Source organism: Lepisosteus platostomus, chromosome 4 (genome assembly GCF_059453375.1).
Source record: "Lepisosteus platostomus isolate fLepPlt1 chromosome 4, fLepPlt1.hap1, whole genome shotgun sequence".
Taxonomy (NCBI): Eukaryota; Metazoa; Chordata; class Actinopteri; order Semionotiformes; family Lepisosteidae; genus Lepisosteus; species Lepisosteus platostomus.
Window position 1 is genome coordinate 1846380 of NC_142614.1, and position 15915 is coordinate 1862294.

At 44.6% G+C, this 15915-nt stretch overlaps 1 protein-coding gene across 1 annotated transcript; it reads left to right on the forward strand.

Moving 5' to 3' along the window:
* Positions 1-1267: 1267 nt before the first annotated feature.
* On the forward strand, positions 1268-14651 carry capns1b (calpain, small subunit 1 b). Its single transcript, XM_088627431.1, has 11 exons — positions 1268-1423; positions 5881-5978; positions 6586-6622; positions 6891-6983; positions 9251-9308; positions 9669-9733; positions 9912-9980; positions 11038-11116; positions 13296-13412; positions 14093-14151; positions 14431-14651. The coding sequence occupies exons 2-11, from the start codon at positions 5932-5934 to the stop codon at positions 14455-14457; spliced, it is 651 nt and encodes a 216-aa protein (XP_088483557.1). The 5' UTR covers positions 1268-1423; positions 5881-5931; the 3' UTR covers positions 14458-14651.
* Positions 14652-15915: the final 1264 nt, after the last annotated feature.

Genomic DNA, 15915 nt, shown 5'->3' on the forward strand with positions numbered 1-15915 from the left:
TACTACAAACGCAATTTACATGTTTCTCAGTTTCCAACAACACTTGAGTACGCGTTTACTTTAAATATCCCGAGGTTTAAACTAGTTTGCCACTGCCTCCCCTAGCCGGATCAAGGGCGCTACACAGTGGCTATGGCTATACAGCAGCTGTAGTAGAGGAGTTGTCATTCCTCTCCCGTTTCCAGGTGATGAAGAGTTTGGCTTTGTGCTGCGTGTTGACTTCTTCGTGTCAGTGGGGGGGCACAATAGACTTGAGAGAACTCCCTTTTTAACTGTTGCTTTCCCGGAGTCACTTTGAGTAAGACGATCTGCTTATTGTGTTGAGGTACAGAGCAGTAAAGCCCAAGAGGCTCAAGGCGAGCTGTGTCTTAGTGTGTCTGTTTGCACAGTCCCTCCTGGAGCAGTTAATCACCGGTCTGTCTAGTTCTTAGTACTCTGTGCTACAGTATATTCTTATTCTTAATCTTGTTGTTGCACGTGTTAGATAAGTAATAAGTTAACTAATTGTTGCTTTATGTCTGCTACTTTACATAGTAAATACACAAACACTGTATATTTTTGGGCGGGTGTGGCGGTGCGACTTGGTTTTGTCAAGACTGAGCTCCAGGAATGTGAAACTCGCTGGTCGGTTCGCGTAAATACCACGCATACTATAAAGCAGGCACCAGCGCTAGGAATTGGGAGTGTTCTGGTCTTGCTCTTTGCTCAGGGCATTAAAGACCTGCGTGACTTTTCTGATGTATTAAAATACGGTGCTGTCCTGTACAGTTTGCTCAGTATGAAACAGATGTGCTGTTTTGAGCTGTGCAAGCACAGGGACATACAGAGCCGGTCCTGAAGAGTGTAAACCGTGTTCGTGACTGACATAATGAGAGAACTTAAAAAGTGTTTTTAAACCACCAACACTGTGATTTCTTATTTCAGATGACATTAAATGTAATTCATGAACTGTTTTTATTTTTGAAAGTTTTGTTTTGCTTGGGAGGAGGTCCAGCTGTGTAATATCACATCAGTTACACAGAAACAACGGGATGGTTTCAGCTTCTCGTTCGCCAGTATCGTTGAAATATCGTTTCTTCTGGGGGGGTTAGGGATCTGAACTGCATGAGCTGTTATCGGTTATTTGTAGAATAGGTACACTATTTTAAAATTCTAATCTAAATCAGAATTCTTCACAGCCAGTCGTCTTCAGGAGCCTACGGTGCTGTATGTAGAGATACAGTTGTGGGTCCTGTGCGCTACAGTCCGGAATGTAGGACCCGGGGACGCTTGTAGCTGTCGGGACTGGGTGTGGATCTCCGAGAAGAGAGAGAGAGGGGGGCTGGTTGTGGGGCCGGTTTTCATATTCTTCGGTGGCGTGAGTCACTTTAAAAACGCCCGTCTGCTCGACAGTCCGCTCCGGCGTCTCCTATCAACGCTCCCGGTAAGTGCTTCCCCACAGGCCGCCTGGGTTGAGCGTATCTCCCCCTCCTCTGCCCGGTCGGGATCCGGAGCGCACCGAGAGATTTGGTGTTGCGTGTGACAGCTGCACTGCGTCGGGCGGGCGAGAGGACTGGGCTTGTGAAACTTTTTCACCAATATCAGCAGGCCCCTGCGTGCTCAGAAGGGTCCTGATAAGCGCTTCTTAAACACGAAACATCGCTTTTTACATCCGATTGCAGATAGAAACGTGTTAAACTGTGTTCCGCTTTGTCGCTTGTTAAATCTTTTCGGGTTTCAGTAAAGGAGACTGCACGGCTTCCTGTAATGGGAACTCAAGGCCATATGCAGAACATTTGCATGGGCTTTGTGAAGCTTATTTCTGGAAGCAGCCATTTATTTGGAGCTGCGTGACGGCAGGTTTTTCCTACTAGGTGTTTATATTGTGTCCATCTGTGACGATACCTCGGCGCAAGGTCTCTACGGTGTGTGTGTGTGCACCCTTTCGGTGCGCTGCCTTGAATTCTCCCAGGTTCACTTCAACTGTGTGTTGTAAGTGTGCCGCCGAGAAGACGCTGTAGACTTTACCGCAGCCTCACAAGAGCGAGGTGAAAGAGAGTAGAGACGTTACAGGGCTTCATATAGTAATTGCATCGCAATGCAAATTAGAATACACAGTGGTTACATTCTCATTTTTCCGATGCATATAATTGTTTGTTGTTGTTTTTTAATTTGCGTATTTACCTTAGATAGACCGTCGGAAACGTACATACTGTAATGGGAAATATCGATTAGTACCGCACCTCGCCTTTCAGTTGTTTTACAATAACCCTTGGCACGCGATTAAGAGATAACTATATTTTATATATTGTGCACTAATAGACATTTTCAATCAGCGTTTCAATGCGCAACTACACATTAAACATTTTTTTCCTGACATAAGCTTAAAGAATGCATATGGTTAAGTATCAACTTTAAAGCCAAACCGCATTTGAAAGCCCAGAGTCGCCCCCGGACTCTCTCTGTTTGCTCTGGGACCTACAGTAGGGCCTACACCTCACTGAGTGACTGAAGTGGGTGTGTCAGCTGCCACAAAGAATTGCTGTAGGGCGTTCGTGCTGTTCTGCGTATTGACAACAGGAAACACAGTGGCTTCTGGGCTCTTTGGTTAAGAGAACGAAGTAAGGAGAACGAGAGAGTTGTTGTTGCTAGTAGATAATTAATCAGACAATACCATCTAGCTGTTGCCAGAAAGAACTGATGGTGTCGGCTTTGGCAGTGTCCCCGTGCGGTCATCCTGTTTCTGTCCCAGAATGCTTTGTGTAAAGAAGTGGCTCCTGTCCTCAGTTCTAAACACCTTCCCTAGTTTTAAACATATCTTCCCTGCAGTTTCCGCCTGTGTCCTCTGGTTTGTGTTTTCCATGTGGATTTGGAAGAAGACCATGGGGGGACTTGGCTAAAGCTCTTGAGAGGCTTTTGAATTCTTGAATCACGTCTCTCATGGGTTTTCTCAGTCCAGGACTAAAAAAAGACAGCTCTCTTAGTCTGTCGGCAGAGGACATTCCACTAAGCCCAGGAATGTACCTGGAGGGTGGAGTAATCACACAACTACACCCTGAAGTTTGGGGCATGCGTATGTCTTTCTTCCTGTTGAATAGGTGTGGAAGGAATGTCCAGACGTTGGGGAAACTTTGCTTCTAGGCCAATGTATAGGATAACACTTCTTGCATGTGTTTTTTTATCATTTGTATGTCCATCTTATAAAAGTGGTTAATGACTTGGTGATTTTCTGTGAAAGTGCCAATTTTTCTGTGAATTGTTCAGCTATTTTGTGGCCAGTATAGGGTGACTGTCCAGTAGAGTGTTGCTGTTGTTGGAGAGTTGCAGACCTTGTTGTACCAGAGAGATTTCCTGTATTTTTTTGCAAGTGGAGACGGGCTAGGTGTGAGGCCTGAGGGGAGGGCTGGTCATATGACTTGCCTATGAATGAGTCACTGAGGAGATCCGGAAGAACAGTGTGGAAATGTACAGCTTGTGGAAGTCAACAAGGGTGGGAATAAATCCAGGCTGTTTACTTGGGAGAGAGGAAGCCAGCACAAGCAGGGCATTGAGCTCTCGGCTAGAAGTTCTGCATGATATACTAAGAAATAGCATCACAGAAACTGCAAATGCATAGACCTTTTTATTGTCACTATCATGCCCTGAAAAAACACATTTTATTAGGTTCTTGTTCTTTCATCTTCAGATAATATGAGAAGGGAATATATGGACCACTGAGTGGAGGTCCCAATGTCAGGACTACTTCAGATCTCTGGCAATCATTGATGGACACACAGTAGCATGAAGTTATTCATGCTACTGTATGAAGTACCAGTAGTTGCTGTGAGGATACCTGACATAGACAAATATTTCAATTGATTTGGGATCACACCTCCATTGTCACCTGCCAGCATAATCTTTTAAGTGAACATAAGCACTATACCCTGTTATTAAGAGCACAATTCTGTCCTGTATAAATTGGATCGCCTGCCATGTGCTGCAGACAGCTCATAATTTAAAGTGCTCTTTAGGTATGGGGACCAATTGTATGTTTTCTCAAACCTACAGAATTTTTACAGAGATTTGTGCCACTACAATGACTAAAAAAAGGCATCTGTGATTCTGTAGAAAACGATTATACAGGTATAGTACAGTGCTCAATGCGAGCTGTAGAATCCCATGAAATTACACCCAGCAAATTAATGATTGATATTTTTCTTAAATGTTTCAATTAGTCAACTCAAATCTTAGAAGCACAGCTGAAAATAGACTCCCCTTGTACAGGAGCGTGGGCCGTGCAGGTTTTACAAATCACAGGTTCTTCTTCGGAGCCTGGCTGACAACAAGGGTAGGATCATTCCTGCTGGTTACTGTATTTAGAACTGGTACAATTTGTACAGTGGCTTGCGAAGCTGAAGACCTGGAGAGGAACGGAAGGCCGAAACCTCAAAATTTCCAGAAGATACCTGACTTCAAATTCAACATTCCAGCGTGTGGCACGTGTTTCTAGTAGTTGTTCAAAAGTGAGATGTTTATGCTGGGAGCAAGAGTCTAGTCTGCATGATGAGAAACTGTCTGAGTTTTAGAAAACTACACATGTTCCAAAGGCACAGCAGTAGCTCAGACAGCTTGCTGCATGGGCTCCAGGGTCTGAAACAGACAAGAAGAACCTTTCTCTTTCTCTTTCTCAGAGATTGCCAATAAAACTCCTGAGGTCTTGGACTTCCGTGAATGGTCTGAAGATTATTTTCCTCTGATTTCTTGATCCAAAATACAAACCTGAAGCACAGTATATGTACAGTAAACAAATGTGTTAGGCCACGACAACTGAGCTATCAGTTGGAAAGGTGAATCGGAGACCCAGTCACTACCAGCTAGACGGGATATTTATTGTGCTACACCTTTGCTCGGTGTGTTTAGGGGTCCGCAGTATGTTTGAGGAAGGTACGACTGTTCACCTGGAATACTTGAGAGGTGTGTGTTGAGGCTACTTTCTTTCTTGTACAGGCCAGTTTATTCCAGGCTTACAGACTTCCTAGTGCAGGTAGGTATTGTACAGTTCCGGCTTACAGTTGACTAGTCAGTTTGAATAGTGAAACGCAAACGAGAGGACACAAATGGGGAAGTGCGTAGAAACTGAGAGGAGCAGGGGCTTCGCTTACATACAGTGTTGTGGGCGTCTGAGACAAATTCCTCGCTACACTATAGTATAAAGACTGTATGAGATCCAGGATCGATGAGCTAGTAGAAACCAAACAAGCTACATGGGCTAAATGGTCTCTCATTTATCTTCGTGCGCCTTGGTGTTGGTAATCTTCCCCAAATCTTTGCTCTTGCACAGGTTTCTAGTTAAATAATGAGTTGAATCTGTACAAATGGAAAGCAGAGTTTTTTACTCCTGAGTGTTATGCAGATTCAAAAAAGGGGACTGTTTTCTCTTATTACAGTCTCAGTAGTACTTCAGGTCACCAGGAGCTGTTTTATAAGACCAATGGCAAAGTAAATGTATCGCGTTTTTCATTTCCGTTGGGATCTTTTTCCAGGTACAGGTACACAAGGGGCAATTGTGAAGCAAATGGTCAACAGTGCTAAGAAAGTATTTTAATTAGGAAAAAATGAAACGGGTCTAGCCGAGTAATTAAAGATTGTGGACAGAGGTTTACTGCAGGGAATGAACAGCTGTCGGCTCTGAGTTATTTCAGAAGACAGCAGAGTCGATAAAGCAGAACAAGGTGTTTCCTTCATATGATACACTTGCACTGGTCAGGACTGCTAGAGATGCATATTCTTTTCTCTTTGCTCTGCAAGTTGGTAAATGCTAAGGCTTCATTTAACAAGCAAAACTTTGCACTTTTACTGGACACATTTCTAGGAAAAAGATGCTAACCTGCTCCATCTCTTTTTTTATTTATTTGTTCCCAGGTGTCCTCCTCCTGTGACTCTCTCCCAGTCTCCTTCCTTCAGCTCATCAAGATGTTTCTTGCTAAAAGGCTAATTGGTGGCCTCATAGATGTCGTGGGGTAAGAAGCGCCTTTCACACCATCTAATTTTTCAGGGGCTCGTTCAAATACCAACTGCAGCATCCTGAAACTGAGGCTCGCAGCTACGGGCACCTTAACGTGTAATTGTGAGCTGTGTTGACACAGTCTGATCACAGCTCTGCTTTCCCCTGGGGCTCCCAGGTGCCTCAGCCAGTGAAGCTGCTCGCGTAAGGGGGCAGATTCACCCCTGTGTTGGCACGCAGCACCAGAGTCGGAACATTGACACTCTCTCGAAGTGGCGAGTACAGCAGAGGCTGGGTCAGGCTAGAGTAGGCCAGGACCTAGAGTAGGCCAGGAGCTGGTGGTGGTGAAGTCTGTGACCAGCCATTTCATTCCAGCACATGGCACTCATGGATTCAATTCCACATTGAGAGTCTATTAAAAAGGTAAATAATAGGTCATTTAAAGTTTATTAAAAAAATAAATGTAACAGAAAAAAAATCTCAAACTTTTTTTTTCTTTCAAGATTCAGTAAAAATACAATTTTTGAGAGTAAGAACTTCTGTCCTCTCAAGAGATGACATGCAGTAGGGTGTTCTAAAGCAAGAATAAAGAACTCATTTGTATTTGTTTCATTTTTTTACAGGAACATTGACCCCAACCAGTTCCTGCCCTCAGATCCGGTGAGTGAGAGGCAGATACTTTGCGTACTTTATTTAAATGATCGTTATGAGACCTTCAGAAGGAATAACTTCTGGGGATAGTTTAGGAGCACGTTTGAATTGCGGACAGAAAGGGCGTGGCATATTGGCTGAGGTTCGAGCAGGTCGGTTGAGTTGGTGCTGGCGAGGTGTGCCGTCTGACCCTGACCCTGACCCTGACCCTGACCCTGACCCTGACCCTGACCCTGACCCTGACCCTGACCCCGTCTCTCTTGCTCTCTGTGCGCAGCCGCCCCCCCGCCGGCCCATGGCGTACGCCGAGCAGAATGAGAGTGATGAGGAGCGCCAGTTCAGGAAGGTCTTCCAGCAGCTCGCCGGAGATGTAAGGGCTCCAGCTCTCTCTCTTCCACACCACTCATGATTTTCTCTTGCCTGTGGCTCTCCAGCAGTCCGCATGTCTTAACTGATTTGTTCATCTACATAACTAATGAGGCGAAACAGTATACACGTTTGTGGTTGTATTGAAATTTTGGAATGTGAGCAGAATGCTTGAATATTGCCACTGCAGGCCAACGGCCAAGGAAAACAAATGTTTATACAGTATGTCCCATGAAACAGCCTCATGCGGCAACCCCCAGGCAAACATGGTCAAAGAACTGCAAGCCATTTCTTTATAAATGTGTAGATAACATACACATGGACTGCACTGGTCCTGGAAGGCTGATTTCCTCGGTCACTTCTAAGCGCAGCCTCCCAAAGAACGGGAAAGGCTGTTAAATAGATTTCATGAAGCTGCAGTAGGTCATTAAGAGCTGAGATGGAACAAAAACCTGGAAGCCTAGGATTGTCTATCCCTGCTATAGGTATAGACTTATATTGACGCTTCTATCTCATACCGTTACAGGATTGTGAACCTTTCAAGAAATTACAGAATTTATCCTTACTTGCCTAATGAACCCAGTTGCTGATTGCAGAATATGACTGTTGATTATGGATAATCCTGGAGAAGAGACTTGCAGTGGAGGTACCAAGGCTGACCAGCCGCTGGTATAGACATACATACAGCAGAATAAGTAGTTTTATGGCAGGAGTGAAGGAGAGAACGTACTCAAAGTGTAATCGCACTGCTCTGCTAAAACCTTTAGCTTGTTGGATACAATCAGGAGTTACAAAATATGTATGTTCTGGACATACCTGTAGATTTACTCAAAGAATCCAGAAGTGTTGTCTACTATTACAAGATTTCTAGCCAATTTTTATATCAAGGAGCAAAATCAGTTCAGCTTGTTCAGTTTGTGGAGTCTTTTATTACTAAAATACTAAAAAACTCCAGCTCCCAGGTCACTTCATCAGAAACAACTGCAAATGAGCTGTTGCTGTACTACATCTTGGCCAGTTCCTTATAGTCTGCCCACCTGCTGGTGAACAGTGCAGCAGGGTTCCACTGCAGTGTGGTACAGCTGCTCCTAGGAACTGCTGAGCTACCCCGTCCTGTTTTGGCTGAGCCTTCAGCTTCCGGAGCTTCCTGACTCATTTCATGGGAGTGAGTAAGGGGATAGACATTTGTGCATGTGCTTCTCCTTCGGAGAGAAGGGGAGGGGTGGGGTGGTGACTCAAGTAGGGTGTGAGTAAGCACCCTTTACAATCCAGTGGCACTCCATTACACAACATGCTTTGCAGAAACCGGTCTCTCATAATTATGGCCTTTTCTCCTCTAGGCTCCTGGGGCTTGAGTGCAGTAGGTGTGGATGATTAGATTTGTGGAGTGTCTTTATTTTCTTTGTATGGCTCCTTTTCATTTTTACAGTGTGTTAGCAACACCTGGTGGCATCCGATTATGCAACTCATTTTTGAAGAGGTTTGGCGAAATGCACTTTCTCATGTTGCGGAACTTCTTTTTGAAATTGAGGTCAACGATTCTGTCTACTGCAGCCTTTCATCCAAAAGCCGTTAATGGATCTTTCATCCTTTGAGTTATGAAATGGCTTACAGCTAGAAGACAAATATGTTTCATTTACTAAGCCAATAACAGTTTTATGGAATTATAATAAGGAAAGTGCCAATTCAAGCATGCCGAGCTGTTGTATGATACAAATTCTCTTCTTATTCAAGTTTACTGCATAGGAGATCTTGTTTTCTCTATTTATTCACAGGTTTCAATATTCTAAAAGTATTTGAAAGTTTTAGCTGTTTTGAACCAGATCTGTTCTTTCTTTCTAAATGTAGCTGGCTCATTTTAAATTTGAGCTTTTCATCTGGTATAAAATGTCATAAAATGGTGTGCAGTTACTGTCTAGAGTCTATGAGCTAAGTGGAGAAAGGTGACAGTTAAAAATGACTCTCTATCATCAAATAACATACATCCCCTTTGTATGCATAGTGTTTCTGTGACTATGCTATAAATATCAGCTTAATGCGTGTTAGTCTGCATCAGTCCCTGCATATATCACTTGACCAAGGTGAGAGATATGTTACTGTCTCCTTTGTTTTATGCTTGAAGTTTTTCTACAATTGCTTTAACTCTCCAACATGACTGCTTGCTTCACCATAGCAGTACCTGTAGCTTCTATGGCTGTTTTCCATGCACATTTAAGAAACTGAGTATTTGGTGTGGTGGATAAATATTATTTGTATTATTTTTCTTTGCAGGACATGGAGGTGAGCCCTAACGAGCTGATGAACATACTCAACAAGATCATCTCCAGACGTAAGTCTTTGTTTTCCATTCAGGTTAGACCAGGGTAGGTTGGAGAGAAGCTACACCCTGTCCTGTCCGAGTGTGTTTAACTTCCAGAACGCGTTAGAGGGTCTAATCCACTTCAAACCTCTTAAAGAGGTTCATGTGCATGCATGAAGTTTCTTGCCTTATGGTCTCTATATAACATGTTTTGTTTTCATCACAACTGTTAAGAGCTTAGCGATCAAGCCATCTGTCTGGTTGCCACCATGAGGTTTAGAATTCCTATTTACACCAGATCAACTTCCCTGGGAGAGATGGCAATGAGGAGGCGACAGGTCTGTGTGGGGCTCAGCTGGGTGACAGGGATGCTTGATTCTCTATTTTCAGATGGAGATCTCAAGACGGATGGCTTCAGCATCGAGTCCTGCAGGAGCATGGTGGCTGTGATGGATGTATCCTTACAGCATTGCCTCGATTTAAGCTCTCAAAATAGAGGGAGGCGGGTTGTTTAAAAAACAAAAAAATATGGTCACCTTAGGATTTAGTTTTCTAAAGACGGTAGTCTTTTTACCAGCTTGTGGTATTTTTGTATGCAGCTGCAAACTTGGGTTCCTTAACCCCGATTTCCAGAGCGATTCTTCAGGCAAACTGGGCTTCCATGAGTTCAAGCACCTGTGGAACAACATCAAGAAGTGGCAGGTGATGGCCGCACTGCAGGGGGCGCTCTACCGGTGTTGTGTATATTTGCTGCAGGAGGATAAGCACGCGTACGCAAATCCTTTAGAGCCCCGGCGAAATAAAATCCGCTGCCATGCAATCATGCAGCAAGGACAAAAACGGCAGACATTCCCATCTGGCAGCTTGACCTTGAGTCATGCAGGAGGATTGTTCGTCTTATCTCTGACACTCTGTGCAGTAATGCTGGATGCCTCGAGTACCCACTGAGTGACACATGCATTCTACACACAGCTCAATTTCAGTGCAGAGATGGTCATTCAAGAAATGAGGCACAGACGTGTTGTGATTACAGTCACAGGCGTATCACCCTGCAGCTCACACCTGGCCACCTACTGAAGCCCAGCAGGAGTGAGCCTGGTCAGTACCTGGATGGGAGACCTCCAGGGGAAAAAACTAAGGTAGCTGCTGGAAGATGTGTTAGTGGTGCCAGCAGGGGGCGCTCATCCTGCAGTCCATGTGGGTCCTAATGCCCCAGTATAGTGACGGGGACACTATACTGTAAAAAGGCGCCGTCCTTCGGATGAGACATAAAACCGAGGTCCTGACTGTTGGGATTAAAAATCCCAGGGCGTTTCTTGAAAAGAGCAGGGGTGTTACCCCAGTGTCCTGGCCTAATTTCCCATTGTCCCTTACCAGTCATGGCCTCCTTATAATCCCCCTCTATAAAACTGGCTTCATCACTCTGCTCTCCTCCCCACTGAGAGCTGATGTATGGTGGGTGTCCAGGTGGGGGTACACACTGGTTGTGGTGGAGGGGATCCCCATTACCTGTAAAGGTGTCCAGAAAAGTGCTGAAATGACCTGAAACCTGAAATGACCACACACTCACAGAACTGCAGCTGTGTTCACATTGATGCTGCCAAGCCACTGCAGATCTTTAACACTTGTGCTCCACACAACCCTAAAAATCCTCTGTGAAGGAAACGGTCACAGACAACAGTGCTGACCAACCGTCTTGCGTGTGAAAGATGTTGTTCTCCCCTGCTTCCTCACTGAGGTAGATGTCATGTTTTTACAGGCAATCTACAAGCAGTATGATGCTGACAGATCCGGTCTCATCGGTGCTAATGAGCTTCCCGCGGCTTTCAAAGCCGCAGGTAAGGGCTGACACGGCATGAAGCCTCCCGTTTCCTTGTGGGGAAAAAATGATGGCTATTTCAAGCTGCTGCATCACCTGCATTTTAGGAATCATCCAGCGGCCATATCACTCTGCAACTCACAACTGGCAGCCCACTGGAGCTCAGCTGGTGTGAGCCTGGTCAGTACCTGGATGGGAGACTCCTGGGAAAGCTGAGGCTGCTGCTGGAAGAGGTGTTAGTGGGGCCAGCAGGGGGCGCTCACCCTGCGGTCTGTGTGGGTCCTAATGCCCCAGTATAGTGATGGGAACACTATACTGTAAACAGGCGCCGTCCTTCGGATGAGACGTAAAACCGAGGTCCTGACTCTCTGTGGTCATTAAAAATCCCAGGGCTCTTCTCGAAAAGAGTAGGGGTGTAACCCCGGTGTCCTGGCCAAATTTCCAATTGGCCCTTACTAATCATGGCCTCCTAATAATCCCCCTCTATGAACTGGCTACATTACTCTGCTCTCCTCCCCACTGAGAGCTGGTGTGTGGGGAGCATTCTGGCGCACTATGGCTGCTGGCGCATCATCCAGGTGGGGGTACACACTGGTGGTGGTGGAGGGGATCCCCATTACCTGTTAAGTGCTTTGAGTGGAGTGTCCAGCAAAGCACTATGTAAATTATTATTATTATTATTATTATTATTATTATTAATTATTACTTTTTGAAGCATAAAAAAGGATGAGTAGGAGGATGGGGTACAGGAGGCCAGTGAGAACTTTGTTTCATTTAACATAATCTCCTTCCAGGACATTGTTGTGTGGCACTTCTCATGTGCTGTTAGTGTTATTGCCTTGGGTCATGTACTTGTCCTTACTTACCTGAATAAAGCTTTGCAAACTATGCAAAAGCGCTTTGGGATATAAGGCAGTATACAAATGCAAGTTATTGCTATTAAATTGTCTTCAATAAGTGCCTCTGCATCACGAGGGCATCAGTAATACTGAAGGAATCCTTAATGAGGACAATGTCTGATAAGTATGACAACAACACAGTGTATTCATTTTAACAAGGGAAGCTCTATAATCTGGGCAGCGGGTGCTGTCTCAATAATCAATTGATTGTCTGAGGCACACTGCTGTGCAGAAGAAGTTTGCATTTTTCTGCTCTTTTAAGAAAAAGCACAATTCTATGGTGGTTTTGTACTTATACTTTAGCAATTGTGCTTAAAGCTAAGCTCATCCTGATCTGTATTTTGTGCTGCAAAATACATCTTTCTAACTTTGTGAATATGTCAAGTGGAATGATGTTACCCGAGAGTGAGTCAGTGAGATATGATTGGTGAAAGTAATGGATTAGGTATTCTGTCACCTAATATTTATTGTTCTTGCCTAGTTTACCCTGAGTTGTTCTGCTCAGGTTTCTGAATATTCGGACATTGCCAATTTGAGTTTTGTTTTTACTAAGTGCATTAATAAAAATCCAAACAGTTGAAATAGCATAAAACACTATAAGATGTTTTGGGCTAATAGTTAAGGCTATAGAACGTTCTAACTTCACTAACTCCAGCTGTGTGGAGAATATGCACTATATGTTAACAAAAAAAGTAGCCTTAAACTGAATTGTTAATCAAATGCAAATCTGGTTTCTTGCTAATTCTTTCTTCTTGTCCTGTTTATAAATGAAATATTTAACTTTTGAAAAGAATGTTAGCTTCAAATGTTCCAAATGTAACTTCTGAAGTGATAAAACAATGAGGTTCTGCATTACGATTTGCAGTAACAAACGAAAAGCAGCGCAGATCGGGACACAGAAATTGAGGGGAGAACTGACAAGGGGAAATCTACCCCTTTTACTGCAGCTCCCCTGTTGTAACTCCTGGTTGTGCCCGAGATGGCTAAGACCTGTACAGAGGTGTGGATGTAGAGCTGAGCTGATCTTCGTTCTTCTTCCGTTTGCAAAGGCTGGGCAATCCTTGCACATGACTCTAAACCCGCAGCTGAGAATGAGCTTGTGCAAAAAGAGGAATAGCTGTGCTGAAACGCTGAACCTGCAGCTGCAGCATCCCCCCAGCCCTCCTGTTACTCCTCGGTTTGAAAGGAAACCGCTGCGTCTCTGTTCTGCACGAGAAGGGAAACCAGGGCTCGCCGGGGAAGCCCTGATGAGTTCGTCGCTAACGAGCTGTCCCCTGTCCCCTCCCCCCCCGCACGCAGGCTTCCCTCTCAACGACCAGCTCTTCCAGATGATCACCCGCCGCTACAGCGACGACAACGGGAACATGGACTTCGACAACTACATCGGCTGTCTGGTGCGGCTGGACGCCATGTGCCGTGAGTACCGAGGCCTCTCTCCGCCGGGCGCCGCACGGCCAGGCCCGGGGCAGAACCGCACAGGACTCCAGCTGCTCCAGAGTTGCTCAGGCTAGAGAGAAGGAACCCATGACATATTCCTCGTCCAGGATGGCAGCATTCTGCTGAGGACTCCTCCATTGCGCAAGACTGCAGAGGGAGTGTAATTCATGAACACTGGCCACTGAACCCGTCGTTCTCACCTGATCAAAGGCACTGAAGAGAGTTTGACAGTACGATGCACGGTATCTCTTTGCCGCTGTCTTGTGACTGTGTTTTGTTTTCCCATGCTCTGGGTTGGCAGTTGCTCTCAACACCTGGAATCCAGCAGTTTTTTTTTTTGGTATCTCCTTAAGTCATTAACAGCCCTGCCCCTGGCAGAAGGGTGAAACTCATTTACATTAGGTTTGACAGAGCAAGTGGTCCATTCTCCACAGCCATCAGCTACTGGAGATTCAAAAAGACCCAGAAAAGCAGCTGGATATATTTCAATGTACAGTTCGTGAAGGACCTGTCTAGGAGGAGGGGTGAATACACTTCTTAAACATTAGAAAAACCCAGGAGATGCTTCGTGGCGTTTTTTTCTGTTGCTTTTATTTTACCATTTCAGCAAAGTGTGCCGTTTGGAGATTTTAAATAATGTTACCATTTTGTAATTTCAGGTGCATTCAAAACCCTGGACAAGGATGATAATGGAATCATTAAAGTCAATATTCAGGAGGTAAATATGCTATGTCAGTGACCGGTGATACAGTATGCCCTTGATATTGACCTTGTTACTCTTCAAATTCCTTCAGCTTCACTTTCCACTGTTCAAGGTATTTTCAAGCAGTTTTTCTCGTCAATGTCAATGTTGTCCTGCATGTCCACAAAGAACACCTGCAAACACAGAGAATATGAGCGGACAGTAAAACTCCAACAGCACAAATTTCTTTATGAAGTCTCTGTACCAGAAGATGGTGTGCGCAGAGCTAACATCTGTTTTTTTTCCCATTTTCAGTGGCTGCAGCTGACAATGTATTCTTGAACAGCGATGCAGATACAGTGCCTACACAGAAAGAAGCCATAGAACCAACCCACCCTCTGCGTAACTGCCCTGTGCCACATTACAACCTGCAATGTGCTTAACACCAGCTCCTGGCCCTCTCACCTGTACTGTGCATGTATACTCATACCTAGTGGCAGATGTAGTTTAAAACCATTAAAGCTTTTTTTTTCTTATTTTAACTGGCTTATTTGGAGGAGGTCCAGAAACATTAGAGACGTTGTGTTTTGTAAATGATGACATTGTTTTGAAAATAGATTTAGTGGAGGGTTTCCAGTTTTTTTTTTAACTTAAAGCTTTATGAGCTCTTTACAGCAGGGGGTGTCGAACTCCTTCTTGGAAGGCCCGGTGCTTTGTTCTAGTGGACGTAGTGGATTCAGGTGTGTAATTAGACCATTTCCAACATGGCCCCAGAGTGTCTACAAAGTTTTATAGGTAATTGAGCTTTGAATGGAGTGAACGTTTTATCAACTGTAAAAGACCTTAAACATCCTATACTGTACGTGTTAAGTAAAAAATAATTAAGGTGTTTGATTGATAACTTAGGTTGGAACAAAACCCCAAAGACACTAGGCCCTCCAGGACCTGAGTCTGACACCCCTGTACACTCCTGCTGTCCAGACATGCCTGTGTGTCCTGTCTCATTCCTGTGCTGTTCGCTACAGAGAGTACCTCCTGAAATGGCTTTTGTTCTGATCTGGGCAGTTGCAGTGCTCAGTTCTAGCAGTAGGTGGCCACCTTGCACAAGAGCAGCAACTGTTCTGGATTTCAGCTGCTTGAGCATTGGCTGTTCTTCTAACTCCGTCCAGTAGAGAGAGAAGTTTTGTAAAATACCTTTTTTTTCCAATTATTATTTTACATTAAGTGTAAGAGGAGTCTCAGTTATTAAAAAAGGATGATTATCAGTTGCTACCCTTCCAGTTTCTTTAGCCCAGTGGTGTACTGCTCCAGACCGAGAGGTTCCACTTCTGTTGTGAATTGCTTCCCCGGCCTGGTCGTAGCTTAAGGGCACCAGTTTCTGGTTTGACAGGTGATGATTTGAAGTGGCTCTAGCCCTCGAAGACTGGAGCTGTGCCCTGTGCTTTCCTTACTTGCAGCGGGTCCTGGTCCTGGTGACCCACACACCTGCTGGGTTTCATCCCAGCCCACCTTCATTAGATCACTGAAGCCTTAATTGATCTAGGAAGTTGCTTTGTTGAGATAGTATACTCTAGTGACAGGTTTGGAAATTAATTTCACAAAATGAATGTTTGGAGCTCGTGTTGAATGTAGAGCTCAAGCATGTTGAAGAGCTGGGGATTGATTTGCGAATTGGGTAAAAGGTGGACAGTAGCCCTTTCACTGTTACCCACAAATACACCCATATGTTAGACCTTATTCTAACATAACTATTATAAAAAAGTCTGCAAAGGAACAGGTAACGGGTTTATTCCAGGCTGA

Bases quoted from the DNA above. Each gene is read 5' to 3' on its own strand.
- capns1b (XM_088627431.1), top strand. From the start codon at position 5,932: ATGTTTCTTGCTAAAAGGCTAATTGGTGGCCTCATAGATGTCGTGGG. The intron at 6,984-9,250 runs GTAAGGGCTCCA...TTTTCTTTGCAG, and splicing joins TCCAGCAGCTCGCCGGAGAT to GACATGGAGGTGAGCCCTAA. The intron at 14,152-14,430 runs GTAAATATGCTA...TCCCATTTTCAG, and splicing joins TTAAAGTCAATATTCAGGAG to TGGCTGCAGCTGACAATGTA.